The sequence below is a fragment of the Arvicanthis niloticus genome, chromosome 17 (genome assembly GCF_011762505.2).
Source record: "Arvicanthis niloticus isolate mArvNil1 chromosome 17, mArvNil1.pat.X, whole genome shotgun sequence".
NCBI classification, from domain to species: domain Eukaryota; kingdom Metazoa; phylum Chordata; class Mammalia; order Rodentia; family Muridae; genus Arvicanthis; species Arvicanthis niloticus.
The window spans coordinates 14,273,813-14,289,700 of NC_047674.1; the positions used below are offsets into that span (position 1 = coordinate 14,273,813).

The 15,888-nt window shown below is 49.7% G+C and overlaps 1 protein-coding gene across 4 annotated transcripts; it reads left to right on the forward strand.

The window, feature by feature from the left end:
• Positions 1-4,202: 4,202 nt before the first annotated feature.
• Rab17 (RAB17, member RAS oncogene family) lies at positions 4,203-15,603 on the forward strand. Of its 4 annotated transcripts, XM_076914817.1 has the most exons (9): positions 4,203-4,469; positions 4,972-5,092; positions 5,808-6,120; positions 6,755-7,067; positions 8,650-8,806; positions 11,797-11,948; positions 12,936-13,061; positions 13,972-14,065; positions 14,230-15,603. In XM_076914817.1, the coding sequence occupies exons 5-9, from the start codon at positions 8,653-8,655 to the stop codon at positions 14,343-14,345; spliced, it is 642 nt and encodes a 213-aa protein (XP_076770932.1). In that variant the 5' UTR covers positions 4,203-4,469; positions 4,972-5,092; positions 5,808-6,120; positions 6,755-7,067; positions 8,650-8,652; the 3' UTR covers positions 14,346-15,603. The 4 variants fall into 4 exon arrangements, with proteins under 4 accessions (XP_076770932.1, XP_076770934.1, XP_076770933.1 ...); XM_076914818.1 differs by lacking the exon at positions 6,755-7,067 and having other exon boundaries at positions 4,208-4,469; positions 5,761-6,120; XM_034521515.2 differs by lacking the exon at positions 6,755-7,067 and having other exon boundaries at positions 4,208-4,469.
• The last annotated feature ends 285 nt before the right edge of the window (positions 15,604-15,888 follow it).

Here is a 15,888-nt window from a genome sequence, read left to right on the forward strand (position 1 = left end):
GGCCTCAAACTTAGAAATCCACCTGCTTCTGCCTGCTGTGTGCTGGGATTCTTTAATCACTGGTGTGTGCCAGTACTGTCCAGCTGCTACCTGCCATTCTCGTTGCCTGCTCAGTTCTGCCTGCTGATGGCATCTCGGGCCTAGCACACAGTTGGCCTTACATTGTTCATTCTGCTCCCGGGAAGAGGGCACTCCTGTCCTCTTGACTGTGTCTACGTAAGCATTTCCTCCTGGGAGGGGTCTTCCCTGACCTTTTCCTATTCTTTCTGGCCTGTCTTGCAGTGTTTCTCTCCTGCCTAGGCCCCTGAGCCCTGGAGAGTGACCTGTCACTCTGCAGGGCTCTGTCTCCCCCTGCTGGGATTACCTGGGACAGGACCTAGCTTTCTTTTCCTGGCTTTCTTCTACTGCGCTGCCTGTTGTTAGTCACGTGCAGCAAGGACGGCTGAGCTGAGGAATTTAGCCTGGCATTCAGAAACCACTGCTGGAATTTTACACTGAGATAAGCAGGGTAAATGTTTCAGGGAGAGACGCTCCCCAGCTCCTGTTTATCTCAAGGCTAGGAGATTAGAACATTGCAGAAAGAGGGGACTGCAGATGGTTATCAGTCTGTTTGTCCATAGCCACAGCTCTGCAAGGAAGCCCAAGGAAGGAGGCGCTCAGCTGCCCGTAGGGGAGCACTGGCATGCCTGGCTGGCCAGAGCTAGATCATCTGGTTGCTTCCGCTGGAAAGCTGGATACATTGGCCATGGGGCCCACAATTATGGTCTGTGCACTGGAGAACAGGGGCACATGTCTGTGCAAGCAGCTAGCTGTTCTCCTGCAAGCCCAGAGAACTGCTTGAAAGTCACACACAGGTGGCCAATGAGATGGCTCAGTGGACAATGACACCTAATGCCAAGCTTTGTGGGCTCCATCCCCAGAATCCATGTAGGGAAAGGGATTCCCACAGGATGTCCTTTGACTTCAGTAAGTGCACTGTGGCATGTGTGTGTGCGTAAACACACATGTTCATGCATATATGATGAATGAATAAAGATGTAATAAAGAGGGGCTGGAGAGATGGCTTAGGGGTTAAGAGTGGTTACTCCTCTTCCAGGGCAGCTGAGTTCAGATCCCAGTAACCATGTTGGGCTTATAACGTCAGCTCTGGGGGATCTGAAGCCCTCTTGCTGGCCTCTTCAGCACTGCGTGCCCATGTGCAAACCCACGCAGAGACACATGCATGCATATATTCAAAAGTACAGTTAAAAGTGCTCACAAAACTCTCACACATGTCTAGGCAGCAGTAGGTCTGGCTGCTCCTGTGGGGAGCGGGGTAGAAAGTTCTGGAGATCATAGGACAGCAAGAAGCTTTCATTGAATGGAGGTTGAGAAGGGTTTGCATAGGCTTCACACCGCTTGCAACCATACCCAGTTCTATAATTTTGCCTTTTTAAAAAATATATTGTCTCACTATGAACCCAATGCTATGTTGCCCCACCCCCACCCCATCTTACTCCCTGACTGCTGGGATTACAGGTGTGTGTCACCAAGCCTGGCATAGTTCTGACTTCTTTTGAAAGGTGAATGTGTGCCCTGAAAGGTATGTGCATGTCCACATGACATACTAACCTGGCTTAGTGAGAATTCTTCTCAGTGCCCAAGGTTGACAAACAATGCTAATTATGGCCACATACACAAATTACTTAGGATCCGCTTTGCCTGGTTTCCACCAGCAGCAGCAATGGTTCTAGTTCCAATCTGAATTTTGGAGTTGTGGGTCCTCATCAACCCTGAAGTAGAGTGAGCCTGAAGGACACACCCTTTGATTCCTCTCTCACAGCAGGCAGTGCTCAGCACCTGAATGACTTAATCACACAGGCCAGCCAGGCAGGCCTGCAACCCCTGCCTTCAGGAGTGAGCAGACAGGCATCTGACTGGTCCAAGAGAGGGCTTTGCAGAAGACAACTATCCAAGTCACCTTTGGTATGGGGTAACCTGGAACACAGAGAAAGAGTGCACCCCCAGCTCTGCTCAAATGTCTGGATTCTGGCTTATCCTGGTCCACTCTGGGAGAGGATCAGGTTGCTTGAAACCATCCAGAACACCAGTATAATCCTGGACATAAGCCCAGTGTTAATGGGGGAACCCAGACTCGAGGTAGCAAAATCCTAGGAGGGGGATTTACTGCATACACCTCTTCCTGCTCAGGACTGTGATTCCATGGGCTTCAGTCTTCAGGTACGGTCATGTTACAGGAAAAAGATGAAGATGTGTTGTTAAAGTCATTGGGGCCCTTGTCAGCTGACCCTGAGCTAAACAAGAAGAAGAGTGTGCTTGTTAGGCCTGTCTTTAGCAGGCAAGGCCTCTAAGGGAGGGGGTCAGAAAGGGCCTCTTCCGACTTTGAGAAGGTAGGGTGCCATATGAGAGGGGCCTATGAGGAGATCTGCCACCCCAAGAACTCTGAGCAGCCAATAGAAATGGGGTCTCAGTGCTTCCATCCCAGGGAACTGAAGGTTTTGTCAACATTGGGTAAGCTCAGAAGAACTGTCCTGATTGCTTTATTTATGTGGGAAGACCTGCCCCAGTCATGGGCAGCATCTTCTGGTGGCAATCCATATTCAAAGGACACAGCAGGAGGAAGACCTTTTTGCCTTTTGCTCAACTGGCCTTCCCTCTTGCCTCTGAGTCGATCCCTCTCATTGCAGCTGCTTCCTCCACTGATGTCAGAATCAGCATTTCCAGCCTTCCATTGTGGACTAGATACCAGCGGTTCTCCAGAGACCGTCCAGATTTTCAGCACCACTCTGGGACTGCAGGGGTACCCGGCCTGATGAACTGAGTAAATACTGGGTTGTTCACCCCTCCAGGGGGGGACAGTCACAGTGGGATTGCATCTCACTGTTGAGGCAGCCAGCCTCAGGGACCAAACGGCTTCTGGAGTCTTTCAGTGTGATTCAGTGTTTGTTACTGTTTTTATATAAGTTGACTTAATGCCTTCAACATATATATTTCCCATTGCTTCTTGTGCATGTGTTGCAAGGCAGGTCCAGCAGCCCCCAAGTCTGTTCTCAGGGTACTGAAGCGAGATTAGAGTTTAAATAGAGGGCCAAGAGTCTATCTAATCAGTCTCAGACAAGGTGTGGCCCCGCCCACCACTGACCGGTCATTGTTACAATATGAGAACTTCAGTCTCATATTGTAAGGTAGTCTGGGAAGCTGTTAGAAATGCATGAAATCTCTTCCCAGACGATGCACTTCCCAGTATGAGATTGCTGGGGCAATTCCCTCTTCTTTGGGTTCACTGTTTCAACCGTCTGATAGTCAAATTGAGAGCTACCCATTACCCTGGTGCTCTGAGGCTTGATCTCTCCTTAGAGTGTCCTCCGTGATGTGTTGTCTGTCTATCTGCCCATGGGGTTAATAACTCTTTATAAACCCCTTTGATAACTTTCTTGCCCCTTACAATCCACCTCAGTGTCCCCTTGAACTCGAGAGACCTCTGAGTCACTGTATTGTAACAGTACCCAGTACCGATTCCAGCATAAACAGAAGAGGCCACACCCACGAGGAGGACAGAAGCAGTGCTGGACTCTGCACCATGGACACCAACCTAGGCACAGGGAGTCAGGGTGCTGTTCAGAGACAGAGTGAGGTTCTTGGTCTTCAAGGCTGTGGGGGCACCCAGACATGTGGGCAGGGTGACAAGAAGAAGGCCCAGTGGCCTCTGCGGAGAAACAGGTTCTTCATGGAATATTGGGAAGCCTCTTGGGAATCCAAGACAGCTGCACCCTCATACATGGTGCTGATTCCCCACTGCCCCGTGCTTTGGCAACCCACGCTAGTGATCCAAGTGAATTCTGAACATAGAGAGAACATGCTGTTTGCGTGGGATTCGTGGCTGAGCACTGATTCCCATCTTTCTTCAGCCTGGAGCTTCTCCTTCTGGGAATCCTCCAGGCCTACCCAGGCAATTACCTGCCCAAGGGCACACCCATCCCAGGCTCTGGCCCCTGGCTCTGCCCACTTGGCGTACCTCCCCAGACTGGAGATGTTTACATAAAGAATTAAGAAGTGAGCTCCTGTAACTGAAGAGCTATTCTCCAAGTCTGTGAAGCTTTCAGGTGTGAGGAGTTCTGGCAAGTGAGACCTGGAAAGGGCTGAGATTCTGGGCTGCAGCTCCGAGAGGCAAGTAGAGAACTGAAGTGTGACTCTGACCCAGGTGACCACATGATCATGTGGGGACTTTGCACCGGTGTTTACAGGAAGAGAAGAAGCCTGCTGTGCAGGCTGGGGCTTTGGCGGGATCAGAGGGCCTGCCCACTTCCTTTGCTTGGCTGCTGGTGGTCAGTGTTCGTGGCTCCTGCCACACTACCCCGACAGGACTCTGAGGAGTCATCCAGCACCCAAGGGAAGCATAGCCAGGGGAAGAAAGGGGAGCCAGCAGCCCTGTGGGATGATGGTCTGTAGAACTCTTTCTAAGTGAACAGGTGAGTCTTTTTAAAATTATGCTCTGCTGTGAGCGTGTGTGTGTGTGTGTGTGTGTGTGTGTGTGTGTGTGTGTGTGCATGCAGATGTGTGTCACTATGTTCTCAGGACCTGAATCAGAGGCAGAACTGAAACAGCGTGAGTTTGTTCACCACCTACAGTGTTCTTGTTCGGGTCACAGGTCGTATTCTGGAAAGGAAATTCCATTTTATTTTCCTTGCAGAAAGTTTCAGTTAAGGGTTTTGAACATAAATGGCCAGCGTGAGTGAGGAGGCGCCTTCTAAGGAGGCCTTCTCAGTCGGCTGCAGAGGCTCTAACAATAGCATAGGAGAGTGGCCGAGTTTCTTCCAAAACTCTCTTCTAATCTGCAGCGTGGTTTTCCTCTTCTGTCAAATGCCATGTTCTGAAGTTCTGTGTCAGGAATGAACAGCTTGGAGGATCTGGGTGAGGACGAGGAGGTGCAGCCTCCTGGGGCTCTGTCCTTCCTTGAATATTTTTTCTTAGGTGGAAGAGAGGCAAACTTGTGATTGCTGAAGAGGGACCAAGTCAGCATGGGAAGAGACTCCTGATTGCCACCTGGCAGCCACTGCCTTCAGAAAGATCTAGATTCTAGAGGCGGGGACAGGTACCACATTTCCGACTTTCTTTCTGAATAGAGGGTTCTGTCTGGCTGTTATTGGAAGCTTTCGACAATACATAGTCACTCAAAAAGTAATATGAGAACATCTGCTGTGGTCTTATCTATTACAGAGGAAAATAATTAATACCGGGAAAAAATTCAGTAATAGGGGAATGAACTGTCAAAGTGAGATAACTGTAGAAACCTGACACAGCCATGTGGACATTGCCTTTGATGCTATGACCATTAGATCAGAGTACGTGATCACATTAAAGTTGAGAAATTATTATTGTTATTATTTTGAGGTAGGCTCTTACTCTGTAGCCCAGAAAGGTTTGAAACTTGTGGCAGTTCCCTGCTTCAGCATCTCAAGTACTGGGATTATAGGCTTACATCAACTATTGGTGTTGTTTTGGAAGTGCAAAGGCAGAGTTCCCCTGCACTTCTCCTGAGGCATATCCTGTCGCTATCAGCAGCTGGACAGAGCTAGTGCCTCAGGGACCCTACAAGCACAAACAAACAAACAAACAAAAAACCAAAAACCAAAAAACAAAAACTGCTGGGCCTGTGGCGGTGATGCCCAGGCCCTTAGACTTCCAGCTCAGTGTTGGCAGATATCTTTGTGCAGGAGCAGGTGGGCTCAGAGAACTTACCCACTCTGTTTTTTTCTGGAGGGCCCTGGCAGTTGCACTCTCGACAGCTTTGTTTGAACCATGTACAGGTTGGCCCCAGGGTGACCTGTGAAGGTCCTTCAGTGCCTGCCAGCAGCCCTGCCTCCCTTTCTGCAAGCACACCAGGCACGCTTCCAACATGCATCAGGGTGTGACTGGCATGGGAGTCCCAGGGCAGAAGGCACATCGGTCCAGTTAGAATCTGTGAAGCGATTTCCGGGTTCATTCAGGAGATAGTGAGCACCTGCTGTTCCCTCGGTGACTTCCGCGCCTTCAGTGACTACAGGCAAGCTCACAGAAGGCAATCCAACTTCAGGGTGGTGGTGACAACCCAGTGAGAAAGCTGAGCCGCTGATAATACAGGTAACTTACATACAAGTGAAAGCCAAGGTGGGTCCAATCAAGGGGGACAGGGAGGGAGGCTCTGTGATGGCAGGGCCTGACTGTGCTGTTGGTTGTTAGGATTGGACACATGATGGAGAGGCCAGGGTGGCAGAGGTGGCATCAGGCAGGAGGCTACTGCTGAAGAGAGCTACACTGACTCTGGGTAGAAAGCAGGGCTAGAGCTTTCCTGTGGAAGGGACACAACCTGTTTGCTGTAGAACTGATGGATGGCCCTTGGCAGTGGCCCTCTTGGTCCCTAGTCAGGATTCTGAACTCTGGCCATGCCCTTAGGCTCAAAGGGTGGAGTTTCTGGGAGGAGTCTGCACATACCATTTCTGGAGGCCAACTCCCTCCCCGCCTTTCTCATCAGCTATTTCAAAAACCCAGGTTCTGGATAAAGTGTTTATCCTGCCCTCCACCCTTCAGTCAATTGATTAATCCATCCATCCATCATCCATCCATCCATCCATCCATCCATCCATCCATCCACTCCCCCACCCATTCACTCATCCACTCATCCTATTTATCCACCTATTGATTTACACACTCATCCTTTTCTTTAACAAATGTTTTTCTTTTCTTTTTAAAAAAAATGTATTTATTTTATGCATAGGAGTATACCACCATTGCTTTCTTCAGACACACCAGAAGAATGCACCAGACCCCATTACAGATAGTTGTGGGCCACCGTGTAGTTGCTGGTCCTGAACTCAGGACCTTTGGAAGAGCAGTCAGTGCTCTTAACCGCTGAGCCATCTCTCCAGCTCTACATACTCATCCACTCTCTGCACCTATGCATTCGTCCATTGAGTTTCTACACATCATCCATCTACCCACCCACAGATCCACGCATCCACTCATTGCTTAGGTGTGTGAGGAACAGCTACTATGTGCTAGGCATTGTTGCCAGCCCTGGAGAAACACAGGTAACATAGCAGTGGCTTTCGGCATCTGTGTTTTAATTTATAGTCGATTAATTTTGTGATGTTGGGTGAACAGAGTTTTAAAAAGCTTGAAACAGACAACTTAGGTTTGTGTGTGTGTTGTATGTGTGTGTATGTGTGTGTGTGACCTTGCTCTGTGATCAGTGCATGAGAGAAACTGTAGAGGTCCCTCTGGGATGGGCCATGCTATGCTACTGATCACTGTTGTGCTGCACTGCTGGCCTGAGGAACCCTGGAACCTTCTTTCTTGGACTCCCGCTATTTCTCTCTAGAATGGCACCTTGGAATTAGCCCTGTGTGAGACCTGCTGTCTAAGCTATATTCTTCTGTCACTATAGTTTCAAGTGGTCTGTGTTACGGTTCCTGTCCATCTTTCCTTTGCCCCTCCTCTGTTCTCACTCAGGCTTTGCCTGCTGTGGAGGTGGTAGGGAAAGGGTCTACTTGAGAGTCTAGCTGCCCATCATGGGTATAGACATTAATAAGGGGACATTCTCTTCCTAGAAGTGGTCCAGATAATAGATGCCAGGGATAACACCCCAGTCTCACCATTTCTCATTCCTTTCATGATACAACAGACCCAGGGGCTCCGATGACTGTGAATGTAAAAAAAGGGACAAGAAGATACTTTCTTACTTCTGTGGGATGTGCATACCACACTCAAAAAAATTAAATTCTTGACATGTACGGTCTATATGAGATCAGATCTCTGTCCTGAACCACAACCCCATACGGAGCTCACAGGGATCTATGCAGCCAAGTCATCACAGGGAGATCAACAGCAATAGGCTGGGGCACATGTAGCCTGATGTCTTCACACATGGCTTGTAAAGGGAGAGAGCACATGGATCTCTCTGGGTTTCTTGCAGGAGCCTGGGAGTTCCTGTGAGAGCGAGCGCTGGGCCCCAGCTGGTGTGATGTGTATCTGGAAGCTGCTGTCACTGACATGATGCAGGGTTTCCATGTTGTTACTATAGACCCGGGCTCTGACATATTAGAGACAACAGAAAGGACTGGGGTGTGCGAGGTCCTTGAGACACAGATATCTTTCCCTCCCTTTTCTTCCTCTCTCCTTCCCTTTCTCCCTCTTGTCTTCCCTCCCTTCCCTTCCTCCCTCCTCCCCTCCCTCTCTCCTCCCTTCCTTCCCTTCCTCTCTCCTCCATTCCCTCCTCCCCTCTCTCCCTCTTCCTTCTCTTCCTTTCCTCCTCTTTTCCCCTCTTTTTTTTCCTGCTTCTGTGTGTGCGCGTGTGTGGTGTGTTGTATGCACATGTGTGTATGTATGTAGTGTTTGTGTGTGTGGTGTATGTGTGTATATGTATGTGCCTTGTATGTGTATGTGTGGTGTATGTGTGTAGTTTGTGTTTGTATGTGTGGTGTATGTGTGGTTTGTGTGTGTATGTGTGGTGTGTGTGTATGTATGTGGTTTGTGTGTGTATGTGTGGTGTATGTGTAGTTTGTATGTGTATGTGTGGTGTGTTTGTGTGTGTGTTAGACTCACTGAGGTGGTTTGACCACAGGGTTTTTTTTTTTTTTTTAATCTACTTCTGTCTTCTATGGTTGTTTACAGGCCATGGCACAGGCAGGCGGGCTGCCACAGGCCAGCACTTCTGGCCAGCCCTATGTGAGCAAGCTGGTTCTGCTTGGAAGCAGTTCTGTGGGCAAGACCAGCCTGGCCCTCCGGTACATGAAGCAGGACTTCAGCAACCTCTTGCCGACTGTGGGGTGTAAGTGAGGAGAGCCCCGGTAGGGGCAGATGGGAATGTTGTCCGCCTCAGGACGGCCCCTGCCCTGCAACCCAAGGCTGGATATGCCCAATTGCAGGGAGGGGCTAGAGTCCATCAAGGGCAGACACACTGTTCTGGAAATGCACATAAACAACCTTCGCTAGGGGTCAGGGGTCAGTCTAGGGGTCAGGTTTCAACCCAGCTGTCATTTGTGAGTGTGTAGACCCAGGGGTAGGATCTTTGTTCCTAGAAGGTTTCAGTATGGGGGATGGGCAGAGAAGTCAGGGTATGCTATAAGGGAAGAGAGAGAAAACAACTGTCTGTGTGCTTGCTTATGTATGTATGTATGCATGCATAAAGATATATCTCTATCATCTATAACATCTATATCTATATAACCTATACCTATATCTTTGTGTGTATGTATGCATTTGAGACAAGGGCTCACTGCGTAGCTCAGGCTGGCCTGAACCCTCCACCCTCACATCCCCGCCTCCCCTGGACTGTGATGGTGAGCAGGTGCTACCTCACATGGCATGTTTGAATTTGGAGCAAGGACAGATTGGAGAGCAACCCCTACCCCATGCCCATCACTTTTGTCATACCTGTTAGGGTTTTCTTCCTAAATGGATGCTCTTCCTGCTTCCAGACATCTTTCCCTGATTTTTTTTTTTCCAATCTCAGAAGTGACAGGAAGCTTTGTTGTCAGTGGACTTGAGACTTGGGTTTCTCCTTTCCTGTTCCATCTTATTATGTGTCCATCTGTTTTCCCCCAGAACTCACTGCCTCAGGGATTACCTGTGCAGACCGGTCTGGTGAGGTAATAGCTCCCTTCTCTCCAGGAAGGCTCAGCTCTATGTTGTATAAACATCTCAGCCCTGGCTAATGGGTCATTGCCTGTGTGTGCCCTGTCCTTGTACCTCTGTGGGAATTTGAGAACTCTCAGCTGTCACAGTTAAACTGGAAAAGAAAAACGAGGGAGAGCAAGATGGTATGTGGAGAAAGCAGACTTGAGGTTCACCTCTCCCCTTCCTCCCTTCCTCTCAGCTCTTTCCCTCTTTGTATGTACTTAGGATGTGTGCACATATGTGCATGGTTGCATGCCCACATAGAGGGCACAGGAGGGTGTCTGGTGTCCTGCTCTATCCCTCTCTACCATATCCTCTTGAGAAAAGGTCTCTCACTGAACCTAGAGCGAGGCCGGCATTATGTGATCCTCCTATCTCCCTCACCGTCCCCTCCCCCTAGCCTGTACCTTCTTCACAAAAGTGGTGGACTTGAGCTCCTCATCTCTGAAGCTTGAGATCCGGGAATCAAACTCTGTCCTCTGGAGGGGCAGTCACTATTATTAAGCACTTAGCCATCTCTCCACCCCCTCAGTTTGCCTTCACAGACAGCCCAGACCTGCCTGCCTAGGGGTAGTGGTCTCACGGTGGCTGGTCCTTCTATGTCAATCATTAATCAAGACAATCCCTTACAGACATGACCACAGGACAATCTGATCTGGACAGGCCCTCAGCTGAGTCTCTTTAAAATAACTCTAGGCTGTGTCAAGTTGACACTTAAGGCCAGAGCCAGGTCTGAGGTGGTAAGCCACCAAAGGTGGCTGGAGTCCCTGGAAATTGGAGAGAGGTGGGGGTGGGTTCTCTCTCAGATCCCTGAGAAGGAACTGGCCTTGTCCACAGTTTGACCTGGGGCTTCTGGTTTCTAGAACTGAAAGAATGGATTTCCTGTTTTAAGGCACTCAGCGGTCACTTGTTATACCAACCCTGGACTACTTATGCAGTGTCCTTGAGCTGGAAGTTTCATTTCATGCATGGAGGTCTGTTTGCCAGAATCTCCCCCAATTGGTTCCAAATCTACCCTGGGTCTGTGCAGGGAAGTGGTTCTGAGTGAAGCCCTTGGTCTCTGCTGACCCTCCATGTCCCAGGCTCCCTGGCTCTCCCTGGCTTCTAGTGCCTTACTAGCTCACACACTTGAAATAGAAGTTGTTGGTGCCATAAAATAACTATTTTAAAATCACATCAGGGCACAGAGATGAATCATTAGTTAAGAACACATATCACTCTTCCAGAAGACTGGAGTTCTGTTCTCAGCACCCACAGTAGACGGCTCACAACTGTCGTAACTACAGTTCCAGAGGAGTCAGTGTTCTCTTCTCATCTCCATAGGCACTGAATGTGCCCCAACCCACGCAACACCTACACATACACACATCATTAAAAATGAAAACTCAGTATTGGGAGACAAAGTTCAAGGGGAAGTATCTTCAGAGTACAGGTGGATTGTATGTTACAGGAGGGCGTGGAGACAGTTCCTATGATTTGGTTAAGGGGGTGCCTGAATGAGGCAGGGAACCCCTGAGGGATGCGCAGAACGTTCAGGGGAAGGTGGGAGCACTGGAAGGTGGGAGCACTGGAAGGTGGGGGAACTGGAAGGTGGGAGCACTGGAAGGGGGAGCACTGAAAGGGGAGGACTGCAGTTGCTCTTGCAGCTGACACATGCAGAATTAAGTTACTCATGAGGGATTTCTAGGTGCTGAAGGGAGGACAGCATCAGAGGAGTGAGCAGGGGAAGGAGCTGAGGAGGGTGGCTTCAGAGTGGGACAGGTAGCTGAGTGGTCAGTGCGCCAGAGGGACTGAGGCCCGAGAATTCTCAGAGTTCAATGGCATTAATGGACACTGTAGTGACACAATAGATTATTCATTTCTGGAGGTCCATCTCATGTCGTTCTTAACTCAGGGTCTTAGACCTCACCCCAAGACTTTATCATCAACCCAAGGAGAAGCCTCTAAGGGACACAAAGCAGTTTGCTAGCTGCACTTTGCTGGGTAGAGACGCTTCAGTTTCTGGAACAGGCGTTTATACAGCTTCTGTCAGCATGGGCTTAGCTGCCTCTCAGTGAGCTGCTGAGCATAGATCGGGGTGACACACTAGGAGCCACAGATGACCACCTTTTCCCGAGCAAACACTTGGTCTTCTTGTTGCAGGTGCCTTCTTCACAAAGGTGGTGAATTTGGGCTCCTCATCCCTGAAGCTTGAGATCTGGGACACAGCCGGCCAGGAGAAGTACCACAGTGTCTGCCACCTCTATTTCAGGGGTGCCAATGCCGCGCTCCTGGTTTATGACATCACCCGGAAGGTAGGGTCACTTCCCACCTCCTTCACCAGGCAACTGTATGTTTACTGCCTTCTATAACGGTCAATGGCAAGGACATAAGGCTGGGGCCATGGTTTATAGTAACTACTACATCAACCAAAGGGGCCAGTGAGCCTGTGCTGCTCACCTCATTCAGAGGGTCCTCTCAGCAACCCCTCACACCCAAAGCTGGGCTTTGTTTCTCTGTAATCTCTTGGTACACTCCTTACCCCCACAGCACCATGGTCAGTGGTCCTGGTGTGCTGCTGAGATGGCAAGGGGCTGTTTCAGAGCTCGCCCACCTCCACAGGCCATCCAGTCAGTGCGTGTCACCAGGGGTTGCAGAACACAGAGCTTTTGTGGAATTGATATGGAAGGACTGGACTCGCATGCCTGAGTGTGTCCAACCTGGCCTAGGACAGGGTGACCTTGCTGCCCCAGGACCTCTCACAGGAGGTAGGGAAGTGTGGACTAGTTATATTGGGTAGGAGGCAGGAAGGTCTAGAAGGTACAAGAGACCCGGGGGAGGGCCCCAGATAAAAGGTCGCAGTAGATCCAAAAAGCACATGTCGGGCACAGGTCCAGGAGCATGGAGAGATGGGACTCCATATGATGTCAGGGGTCAGGAAACAGGTGCCAAAGGACACAAGGTCAAGCCTCTCGCCTGGCCTATGAGGAGCTACAGTTAGGAACTGGGTTTGGGGAGATAACAGTTCCCTCAAACTCTCCTGCACAAAATGGTGTCCACAGTGGAAATCTTGACTCCAAACTCCTGTGACATCAATGTCCCTGGCTCTCTGGTGTGCTGCCTGGCTGCACAGCCCTCCTTAGCAGGGCCAGCCCACCCTGGATGCCCTCAGGGGACCAGAGTAGCCCCTTGGCATTGCATTCTAGAACAAGGTCTCGACGTGGCTTTGTACCCACATGGGAGCTTTGCTCTTCTGGTTCATCAAGGAGAACTCCAGCCTGGTCTCTGTTCTGTCTCTTTAGGATTCCTTTCACAAGGCCCAGCAGTGGCTGGAGGACCTGGAGAAGGAGTTCCATCCAGGAGACGTGGTGGTGATCCTGGTCGGCAACAAAACGGATCTCGGCGAGGAGCGGGAAGTGACCTTCCAGGTGCCACATGGTGGCAGGCAGCAGGAGGGAGTTCTTGTCTCTGTGGACTTGAGGGCTTTTGAGACTTCAACACACACACACACACACACACACACACACACACACACACTCACACACACTCATACACACTCACACACACACACTCACACATACACACACACTCTCACACACACAAACACTCTCTCTCTCTCTCTCTCTCTCTCACACACACACACACACACACACACTCACACACACTCATACACACTCACACACACACACTCACACATACACACACACTCTCACACACACAAACACTCTCTCTCTCTCTCTCTCTCTCTCTCTCTCTCTCTCTCTCACACACACACACACACACACACACACACACACCCCTGTGCCTTAGGCACACACATACCCACTCACATGCATGTATATTCATGATCCCTCTATCTACATATAAACTCACACTTCATAAACACACACGCTCACACATGCACAGAGTCATTCTTCAGGAATTTACATTCATGAGCACACACATGTGCCTCCAAAGTCACACATGTTAATATCTCCACATGCAAACCCACATGCACATGCACTTGTGTATATAGAAATGCACGAAGATTCCATCTTAGTTCCTCTTCTGGCTAGAAATTCATGCAGGAGGTGTATGTACGCATATGTAGAGAGGGTGTGTGTATATTAGGTGGTCTGTGTGAAGAATATGTGCACTTACATATGACCAACACCACAACTAGTCTTTTTTTCTATTGTTTTGAGGCAGGGTCTTATGTGTCCAAGGCTGGCCTTGAACTCACAATCCTTCCACCCCAGCTTCCTGAGTGCTGGGATTATAGGTGTATTCCTGTTTCTTGTGTGTCAACCTCGTGTCTTTGGAGGGACTCTCATTAAACACACTGACTTTCTCCTTCAGGAAGGAAAAGAGTTTGCAGAAAGCAAAAGCCTGCTATTCATGGAAACTTCCGCCAAGCTGAACTACCAGGTGTCTGAGGTCTTCAATACTGTTGGTGAGTGATGCCCTCCACACGTGTGTGGGAGCTCGCTGCTATGCCTCCTCCCTGGGTCGTCTTCTAGCGCCCATGGGGTAGGGAGGATGAGGAAGACTAATAGAAAGTGCTTGCGTTAGGGTTCTGGGTGATTCCCTCTCCAGTAAACTCCCTGTTTTCCACAGCCCAGGAGCTACTGCAGAGAGCAGGAGACAGGGGGAGCAGCAGCCCACAGGAAGGTGAGGCTGTGGTTCTGAACCAGGAACCTCCGGTCAGGCAGCGCCAGTGCTGTGCACGATAGCCACTGTCACTGCAGGAGAGTGGGTGGAGGACATCTCAGCTGTGCTTCAGAGGGTCCCCAGCCCAAGCTACAGCTTCACAACAAATCTGCTGGCTTTGTTCATTCATATTCTCTATCGAAGATGGCTTATGCTTGAGCCTTGGAGGCTTCCAGGACTTGGGATTTCCTTTGTAATAACTGCTTGCCAAAGCTGATGGGAACTGTCTCATGGAGGATCCAGTGTCAAATGGCTCCCAGGAGACTGTCAGCCTTACCTTAACAGATACCCAGATGCCTGGATGCCCTGAGCCAAGTATGCCTGCTCCACCTCGCTGTCCCTTTCAGTGCCTTGAAACCATTGCAGAAAAGTTAAATGAAGCAAAGAAGACTCGGGGACTGGAAACATTCTTGGATCCATGGGATGGGAGGAGAGATGCTTCATCCTGGGGCAGCTGGTCCATAACTGGACGACGTTCATTCTGGGAACTGTCAGGGGAAGAGAAGGGACACCAATGCAAGGAAAAATGCAGAGATGAGCCCAAGAGAAAAAACGAGCCCAAGATGCTAAGTCCCAGTGAGGTGATGCTGGAGAGACAGTCTGGAAGGGTGTCTGGGATGGAGGTGTTCCCCTTCCCCCTGTGGATGGACAGAGTCAGGTTTCTATCTAGTGATCCGAGGACTCTAAAACCCCTGTCTTGGGAGGAACACTATTTTCTCGTGTCCTTTTCTCCAAATATTAAATGTCCTGACAATCCAACCACTTTGTGAGGTTACACCAGGACCCATGGCCAGACAGGTCACACCGTTCAGTCTTTATGCACACATTAAAGATGGGCTTGTGGGTGTTAAACATAGTGACGGTTCATGGGCCGAGTGTAATGAGGGTGGGCACAGGTATTTGTCTGCGTGGACTGTCTCTTCTGATGGTGATGTGTGAGTTCTTATCTTTATAGAGAAACCCAGATCCTTGTACAGGGAGGAAAACCCCAGAGGACATGCTCCTGTTGGGTCTTCTCTCTTGACACTTGCTAGGGTGAGATGTGGCCATTTAGGGAGCAAAACTTTTTTTTTTATCCTTGCTTTTGGGAGTGTGATAAATAATGAGATATTGTTGTTGGGTGTGGTGATGTAGGCTTCGAATCCCAACACATTTGAAACTGATGCAGGAGAATGACAGGCTTACTCTGGGCTGCACTGGGAGAAAACAAACAAGCAAACAACAAACAAAAAGACCAAAGAAGCATCAAAACTAACAGAATAAAACAAACCTTAAAGAACACCACAGAGTGGAACCTTGTTATCTCACAGAGGAAGATGGCTCCATTGTGCACACTGTAAAGGTCAAGTGGACAAACCTGAAATTCCTTTACTCCATCTTCTCATCCAAAGTGTACGCTGGGGGCCAGGAGCTTGTCTGTGCTGGGGGTGTGACTTCTGCTCTCATTGGTTTTGCTTGGACAGGAACACACCAGCTATCTCCCTTCAAGTTTTACGTGGGGCTCAGGCCAGGGATTAGAAGGAACTTTCTGGCCCCGCTGCACTTCTAGAGGAACCCAGGTTCAGT

Excerpts from the sequence above, each read along its gene's own strand:
- Rab17 (XM_076914817.1), top strand. The coding sequence starts at position 8,653 with ATGGCACAGGCAGGCGGGCTGCCACAGGCCAGCACTTCTGGCCAGCCC. Across the intron at positions 8,807-11,796 it reads CCTCTTGCCGACTGTGGGGT|GTGCCTTCTTCACAAAGGTG; the intron begins GTAAGTGAGGAG and ends TTCTTGTTGCAG. Across the intron at positions 11,949-12,935 it reads TTTATGACATCACCCGGAAG|GATTCCTTTCACAAGGCCCA; the intron begins GTAGGGTCACTT and ends CTGTCTCTTTAG.